Genomic DNA, 9392 nt, shown 5'->3' with positions numbered 1-9392 from the left:
CCAGATTATGTAAATGGAGGAGAATAATATGGGCAACTGTTCCTGATAAAGTTGGTTAAGTTTTTGCAGAAAAGGCTTTAGTATTACCAAAATAATGCTGTCTTTACACAGAAGAAAGGGTATTTTATTAATTATGTGGTGAGTTTGACTGCAGTTTTGTTAGATTTCAGAAAAGCCTGTCATGAGTAAAGAAACAGTAAGGAAGATGATTCTTCAGCAGGCAAGTGTTACAAATAAAGCAGAAAGAAAGAGGTATGCAGACAAAATCAGAATTATCCACAGGGTTGCAGCTCTCAGCTGTCATGATGGGAACAGAGAGAAGTTACCACTCAAGGCTTTTTGAAAAACTAAATAAGCCCAGAGGGTACTGAGTGAAGGCAGGGGACACCTGAACTCCACAGGGACCATGGGGCACTCTCCAAAGGACAAAGACTTTCTGAAACTTCAGCAGGAGGAAGCACTTTCAGCAAGATCTTGGCTTTTGCTTGTATTTCATACATTTCCTGTCCCTTGGTCTCACAGCCAGAGCACACCTCCAGTCTGCAGCACAGAACTACCACAGTGCTGCAAGTAAAACCAGACACATGGTGTTTGGTCATTTGCTTGGAAAAGTAGCCCCTGGGTGAAATTAGATTTTTTTTTTTCTGATAACACTGTCATTTCTGGATTCAAGGTAAAAAGGGACATTAAAACTTTGTGAAATGTCATGAAAGAAAACAAAATAGAAGAACCTCTTAGGTAAAATCTTTTGCAAAAGTTTTTTATGGTGTTTTTAATAAAAACATTTCTCATTTTTAAAAAAATCCAACTATTTAAGAAAGATTTTTTCAATAAAAATATATCCATACTTCATAGTGAAAGACACTCTACCTTAAAAGTACCTTCAAAATACTTAAAGCCTGAGATCCTGGTGTCAATAACACCTCCCTTCCAAAACCATATTTTAATGATTTCATTTTCAACAGCCTTTTTGATTATTGCTCACAACAACTGATAGCATTTAAATCTGAATTAAAACAGCTGCAATATTTTATTGACACACATAACGAGAAAAGTGAACAAATTAAAAAGGTGATCAAAGGATAAATGAAGAAGGCAGAACTTTCACTGAGGATGAGAAGCAACAAAAGTATTGCCACATGAAAGGGGCTCTGAGATGAGCTTGCAAGCAACAGAAGTGCTGAAATAATTTTCTATAAATGAAAACAAAAGTTTGAAATCAGCTGTTTTTAGTCAATGAAAGCTGCAGATGAACAGGTGCTGGACACAAAAGGCATTTCTATTACAGCCATGTCAGATTATTAACTGCAAAAAAGTTCCAAAGACATTTGCACACAAGGAATATCCAAGGGTCACAAAAAAAATACCATACTGATACTGTCAAAAGAATTGGTCTTTGTTTTTAATATTTTTCAAAATAAATTCTCTTTAAGTGGCCTCAAATGAAAGGAACAATCTCAGAGACCTCAGTATCATACAAAAGGATGGAGAGGAACACTTCACTCCTGTAGTTTTCAGCTTAGATAGGCAAGAGAAACAGAAAATGAGAATGGCAACAATTAATGAATATTCATCTGGTCTTTGCAGCAGAATCCCAAAATTCCATCTGAGTGCACTACCCAGTGTTGGTTACTGTAAGTATGATGCTTTCAAAAAAGAAAAATAGATAATATTTGAGGAGAAATAGTTGTGAGATGGTGATAACAGTGCAAGTTAGGAAACAGACAAAATTTTAGCCAAGATGTTACACCCAGAGATTGCCTTGATGCAGATGTAAGAGAGCAGTGAGACAGCACCTGCAAATACCTTGTAAAAAATGTCACTGTCCAGTTTCACAGATGTTGGGTTTGAGCTCTCAGCAGCTTTCCCTTGTACTGAGCTGAGCTAATCCTTCACCTGCCATTCACTCTCAAGGGGAGCATTAACCTGTTGCCATCAGGAGGAAAGGCCTAGAGAAAATTAGAGAGGAATGAAGTTTTGAACTACCACGTATCTGTCATCTGCAACATTGATGGAAAGCATATTCTTGACTCAAGAAAGGGTTCCCAGCATTTGCCAGCTCAAAGATTAAGCCACAGTAAGCACAGCAACAGAGACTTCTATGGGTTTAGCAATGGTCTGGATAGTAAGCAACTTCCAAGCCAGCATGGGATGCTATAGGATAGCCTGGAGCACCTGGAAATAGTCCTCATTTATCTGTGTCTTACCTGTGATGCTGTTTTGTTCCAGGCTCCACCTTGTAATGAAGTGTCCTTTCTTCTTCTTCCAGCTCAGCTGATTACTTTTGGGAAAGAAGGTGCACTGGGTTTGAGGGGATTTGTGTTTGTTCTCTTGTTTTCTGGGGAGCAGTAGCTTTCCTGGCATGTGCAATACTATTGATGAGTGCAGTGGTATTTCAAATATTGTCTAGAATAGCTCACTTTGGAGTTCTTACTTAGTGTCTGTTTTTCTTCTCCCTTTTTTTCAAATACAAGATATTTTTCTGTAATAATAAACCTATAATCTGGTACATTATCATGAGCTTTATCAATGAGTTGGTGCAGCTATTCCTTGTTTTAAAACAGTGGCAAACAGAATTCATCAGTTAGCACATACCAAACAAGCAAATGATGTCTTTGTCATTTTAAAAGTCTGATCTTGCAAACTTTTCTGGTTTGAGGGAAATTGTGCTTGATATGTAAACAGCATGTAAAACCCCAGTTGGAAAAGTGCCTCCCATTTGTCTCCAGACTGAGCCTGGAATTCATCTCCCCTGATCTGAACTAAGAGTCAGATGTCAGGGTGTTTAGACAGCTCCCTCAAAGAAATCATTACTTCTTTGAGGGCTATCATTATTTCTTTGAGCACTATTTTTCCATACTTCTCTCTGTGGTCTACAGAAAGGACCTAAATTACTTGTCTGGACTATGCTTGCACAACTGAACTTCTAACAGTTCATTATCCCCCCCTAGATAAAGCACACGATAATTTCTTCTACTGATAGGATTAACTTTAAAATCATTGATTTGTGTTAATTGCTGCTCTTAAAAAAAAAAAAAAAGGGTTTTTTTCTTAGTTTCATATTGTAAGATTTATTTATACTTATTTTATGTGTTAGACCTCTACACATCTAATTCTAGCAAGATCCTGGAAACCTTGGGTTACCTCTGGCTCTTCTTTACTTCAGTGCAAGCAAACTGACTTATAGAAGTCAGAAAAAGCAGCATCAAATAAGATTCCCCTAGATTATTTGGACCCATAATTATTCTTTTGATGCTAGTGAAAACATATATGTCTGTTTTTGGATCCTTTTAGATATACCTGCTTGATTTATCATAATCTTTGTCTCACCTGAGGAGCATACATAAGAGACATAAATTGTTAGGTTTATCCTTTCAGAACTATTCAAAAAAGGAATTTTTTACAATATGGGGTATTAAATATAAATAAATCAGACTAGATCACTTAGAAGACATATGCATTATTAGGCCACATTGTAAATGTTGTGAGGAATGTGGACAAAATCTGTTTAAAACCCAGAGGTAATCCAGAAAGTTTGAAGAAGAGGATATGATCAGTGATTTGTAGCACAGGTGATCAAACAGTGATAGGTGAGGCACTGCATTATACACGCCTCCTTCTTCACATCATTTAAGCCTTCTGATCCTTTTAAATTCCTTTCCAAAGCAAATTAGCAGCATTACTAGCTACTTTTTTTTCCCCCCACTGGTTTCCCATAGGTTTCTTTGGGTTCTAGGCACACTTCAGTTATTAAAATAAGTCAGCAATTAGCTGTTGAAAATTAAAGAGAAAAATCTTTGATTTTTCAGCATTTGGTCTGTAGGTCTAGTGGTCTTACTTTTATTTCTCTGATTCAATGATTATTTGGTTGAAAACTGATTAATTCATAAAATCTTAGTTAGCAGGTCTGCTTGTAAAAGTACCAAAAACATGAAAGTATAAGCTGACATCCTATGCTTTCTCTCAGGCTTTTTGGAGGATATGTTGTCCTTCCCCTTGTTGTAAGAACAATAATCATTTCTTTATGTTTTGGGTGATCCTAATTACATTTATTTAACAAGGTATTTTTGTTACTTAGTTTCTCAGCAAAAACCTTATCAATATAATAATTAGCAGGACTAGACCTTGGAATGCAACTCTCTTAGATAACTAGCAATTACACAAATACACTCCCAAGAGGAAGAAATTTGTCACAGCTGGAAAAAGAAACTCAGATCCAAGAGCAAGCCAGAAAATAGAGATAAGCATGTCCACAAAGCACATAAGTATCTAGAATAGATGATCCTGTGTTTTTCTTGTTCCCAGTTCTTTAGCTTGTCAAGGGCCAAAAGTATTCACTCACCTTCCCACCAGTTCTGCACTTCCAACTCCAATTAGCTAATTCACTCTGGACCTTTCTTTCAATGCTTAATGCCATCTTCCCTCCCCTCCCCTTAAAAATGAGAACATTGGTGAATAATTTACATTGTCTAGTATGCTTCTTTAAATACATTAAATTTAATATAAATCAAAGGTGAATATCAAAGCAGATTCCTCAAAATACAAAAGCCAAGGTTATTTTGACTGTTCATTGCTGTTATCTAAAAGGAGATAGCACAAAAATTTGGAACAAGCCATATAAGAGAACAGAATCAGTCTTGTACAAAGGCAAACCCTACAAATGAAGTAATCTTTTGGATACTAACAGGCAAACCCAAAAAATAGTTAAGATATGCAACTTACAAAGACATTATTTTATTCTTTGTAAATACAATTTTTAAATTGAAAAGGTCAGACCAGTAAAATTCCACATAAGTGATTCATGTACCAAGTACACAATAAACAGAGAATAACCAAACTATTCTATGAATGAAACATCTGGGCCCTGAATATCTGTAAACAGTTTGAAACCAAAGCTGAAATTTGAAGACATTGTCCAAAGTTTCTGGAGTGTAAATCAAAATTACAAAGAATCCTGCAGCTCACTGCATGTTTGTTTAGCATTTCTAATCTCATACAAAACTGAAAATGTTCAGAAGAATTTAACGGAAACAAGAACATTTCTAACAAGTTTGACATTCATTTTCCAGGAAGATGAAACCAATACCTAACCTACATTCCAGCTCTATAGGTCAATGAGTCCACATAAAAGAGCTGATTTGGGAATGCATTACACATACTCTCCACTCTTACTCCTACCTGTAGATGTATATACGCAGGGAGTCCGCGGATTAAGCCATCACAGTACTTATTTTAGTGAAAATTTCTTGATATTAAATATTGTATTTTATACTACATTTTGAAAGCAAAAATTTTTATTCTGGCTTAAACTTTTCTTTTTTGTTTGTTTTGTTTAAAAGCTGAAGAGCCACTTTCAAAGCGAACGTTTCGAATCAAGAATTCATTCGGAATCCAGAATTCTCATTGAGAAGTAATGAGAAAAATAAATCGACATTTTTAATGACTTATTATTTCCAAGTGAATCAAGAAGTAAAATTAAAGGTATGTTTATTTTCCCATAAACTTTAGCATATACAAAAATAAAGTGCATGGCTCTAGGTGAAAAAAATCAAAGCCTAAAATGTTTTTGAGGACACTTAGGTGACAAGAGGTCTGCTGAAATGGCTCTTTTAAAATATATCGTCTGCTGCAAATATCAGTTTTACCTAAAAGTTCTCTTCTTCTGTAATATAAACAGCCACATGTTTATGTAATATGAACACATTTAAATGGAAAATATGGGCCTAGAATTATGGACCCATATTGCAGATTGAGAGTGTCTGTAGTAAATTCAATCAATGTGGGTTCACATTCCTGTATTTAAGAGCAAATTAGTTGTTACCAACCTGCTCACTGAATATTTGATTGATCTGTTAGAAATTACATTAAAACATTATGAGCCATGATGGCATCTTCTTAATAGCCCTTTCAGTTCACTATGCATGCATGTGTGGAAAATTTCTTTAAAAGAGATTTTAAATTTACCTATTATGGGATAAAACCTACTCTATCTAGAAACTCCTATCTCTCCTGTTAGCTGAAGCTGACAGAATGAGGTTCTGCACAGAAATTCAGTACAGAATTTGATGTGTTTTATCAGGGACTGCCATGCTCTCAGAATGATAACTTTTTTTTTATTAGTTTTTTTATGAAATTTATTAATTTATTGTTTCTACCAAGACAACCATGGCTCACACATGTATTTCTGCTTAGGAAGGAAAGTGTTGAAGTCCATCACTAATACAATATTTTCATAGCTTTACAGTATCATACATTTTAATAATCTTAGAAACTTAAGAAGCTGTCTCAAAGTAAGCAAAAAATCAGAATTCATCTCTGTGCTTACTAGAACATCTGATCCAACACTTTCCTTTGAACAGCTGCTCATGACAGAGGTTATTGTAAGTTTTGTAAGGTTTTAAAATTCAGTCAAGATAGAGCTGATTATATGAAGAGCTCATAAGAAAGACATTAAGGCAGAGACTTCTTGACTCATACAATCACAGGAGAAAAAAGGGACCACCTTTGTCTCACTGCTTAAAGCAAGACAGATTTCTCATATACAGAAAATGTGGAAGGCAATCACAGCTTCACAATTTCCTGGTGCTTTTCATCCAAACACCACATAACACTAAAGAAACATTAATTAATAAAGCTGCTTAATATATCTACAAAATACAGCAAGAAAAGAATGTGGGGAGGTTTTGGCAGATATCCTAGAACCCTGAAATTGCTGATCATAATTGGAAGCCACAAAAAAAAAAATCACAACTTTTTTCATAATCTACAGAGTGCTTTGTGAAAAATCAAGGAAAAAAAAACCCACTACCAGATATTGTTGGTTGAGTAATTTTCAGTAGATGTAGTTTTTCAATGAAAGGAAAAAGAAAGAATTAAAAAGAACGCTCATGGAAAAAAAAGTTGATTTCAAAAATCACATCTGTTATTTATGTTATCATCCATTTCTCAACTTCCAGAGCTCCTAAGAGTCCCATTTAAGTTTTAAAAATACAGAACTAGTTAACAAGCCAGAAAAATGAACATTCAAGTTACAATTGATTAAACTCTTCAGATTATTTAGTGTAAATGTGAACAACTTTTCACAAAAACAGTAGCTTGGAATGTTAAAAACATGTCTGGACATTAGAACTTCCAGTTCTTGTAAGGCTTGGACAGGAGAGAAAATTGTCATTGTATAATGGTTTTAAATCATAGGAGGAAAATATTACATTATGAGATAAAACACACATAGACCATCCAAGATTTTTCTAGAATTCTATGGACTTCTTTAGGAAATTTCAGTCAATGTAAATAAAGAGCTTTCTGTTAGTGTGTATCCTCTGTTGGAACACATCTTTATACAGACTAAGAATGTATTCAAGCATCATTTGAAGCCAGTACTTGAACATTTTTTGGAAATTTTTCTCTCAGTTACTTAATTCTATTAAAAGATAACAACAGTTAAGAACTGGACTCAGACTGTAACATCCCTTTCATTTCAAAGTATATACTTGCAGCTTTTAGGATTATTTTTCTCCTAATACAGATGAGGCTAAAACATTTATTAAAAAACCTACAAAATTTCTTAACTATAGAAAAATATCAGTGAAAAAACATCATCAGAAGCATTTAACATTAAAACAAAAAATTCTTGGCTTCATTACCTTAATTCAACTATATTAAACAAAACATTGTGCTAGATGGCAGTGATAAGGTATTGTGTGTCTTGGCAGGAAAATAAAATAAAAAATACCTTTGCAAACCATAATAACAAGTTTTCTCATTCTGTGCCTTTGCTCTGACAAACCACATTTTCATGGGTTTAGAATAAATAAGTCATAAATAACAATAGGACTAAACCAAAATAAAATTGTATATGTGTTATCATACTGTGTACCTATCACCTTCATCATTGTTCAAAGCTTTTTGGCTCCCATTTATACAAAGCTCTCTTCCATATTTGTGCACAGCAGAAAAGAATCCACGAGTCTGGGCTTTACCAGCTGCTGAAAATCGGAATCCTCCAGCCCATCAGGACTCATAACTGCCAGCCTCCTCAGGGCTGCCTAGAGAAACAAAACAGCATCATTGCAATGCAGTTTGGCAAAGGTTTCATTTCAGTTTGGCAAAGCCTTCATTGCAGAAATCCATTATAACCATACCTAAATAACAGCCAGAACTCAAACCTGAACTCTGCAGGTCTATGAGTTCTGCTGCCTGGGTAATCTCTTCTCACTGTCTTCATCTGTCAGATGACTCTTCCCTCATGCAAAGTTATTCAATGGCAATTATTTTGGGGCACTTTGCTTTTAGACCTGAGCAGCATGTCTAAGTACAGAGCAAGCCCTCAGACACCAGGGACAATACCTATCAGAGCTTGAAGCAGCTTACATCTCAAGAATAATATTTTTGCCACATTTTTATCAGGAAACATCTTCAGGCAGTTCCTAAATTATCGGGAGAAGCAGAGTTTCTGAGACAGGGAGGTAGGAAACGTCTCAAGCAATAGGCATGGATTCAAGGAATGTGCAGCAACAACTTCAGTGAGACAGAAAAATCATAGTCTGGTGTGCTGCCATTGCTCTGTGGTCTCTGCTCTGACCACACAAGATTAACAAGTCTTCCTGGCATGTAGGAAGAATAATCACAGCATTTTCTATGCTCCCGTTTATACTTTCTGCATCCTGAATGAGACCTGCTTAAATGAACAAGCTGCAATAACCAAGCATTACTTTCACATTTAAAATAACATTAATATCACAAAGCACTGTCAAATGATATTCTTCAGTCTTCATTCACCAGAGCTTGTGCTCCAGCCCTAGATCACCCATGTCCCCAGAGGCCTCTCACAGAAAGCTTGGTGCAATCATTCAGCTCTGGCATTTGGCTCACAGTGCATGCAGTGCAGGGCCAGCAGATGGGATCTTTCCCCCAAGCAGAGACAGCCTTAAGCTTCTGCTGCCCACTCTTTGCTGGGCACTGTATCGTCTTGGTGACACAAATAGAAAAAACTGGATTGGAGTGGAAGCAAGAAATATCTTTTCCTCTTTTTGGATGCTTTACATAAATATTTTCAAATATATGAGTGAGTGCAGATAAAGGGCTGCTACCCCTGTGACTCAAGGCTAATTTCAACAAACATAGAACCATCACAGAATGGAATTTAGGAATTAATGAATCCTTAAATTCCAAAGTGTTCCAAGGAAATTTTTTTGGTGCCCAATAATGTGAAGATGAAGCCATTTTTCCTTATGCGCTTAAATCTTCAATCTGAGGATGAATAATTGACAGTGTACAGGATTATGCTTAAGGGGAAAAGCAGGAGACCCTGACATGAATTTAAAACATTTCTGCAATACTTATGCATTTTGAAATCTAGAGGGATGTTTTTTCCTTAATTTTCCAGTATAAGC

The 9392-nt window shown here is 35.6% G+C and overlaps 1 protein-coding gene across 1 annotated transcript in view; it reads right to left on the bottom strand.

Moving 5' to 3' along the window:
• Positions 1–6798: 6798 nt before the first annotated feature.
• Positions 6799–9392, bottom strand: part of INSC (INSC spindle orientation adaptor protein) — a 128635-nt gene continuing 126041 nt past the window's right edge. The window contains exon 14 of the mRNA XM_077179399.1: positions 6799–8045. Coding sequence (XP_077035514.1) covers positions 7917–8045 — 129 coding nt within the window. The 3' untranslated portion in view covers positions 6799–7916. The remainder of the gene's footprint in view (positions 8046–9392) is intronic.

This window comes from Agelaius phoeniceus, chromosome 6, assembly GCF_051311805.1.
Source record: "Agelaius phoeniceus isolate bAgePho1 chromosome 6, bAgePho1.hap1, whole genome shotgun sequence".
NCBI classification, from domain to species: Eukaryota; Metazoa; Chordata; class Aves; order Passeriformes; family Icteridae; genus Agelaius; species Agelaius phoeniceus.
This window is presented reverse-complemented; position numbering and strand designations above follow the sequence as displayed.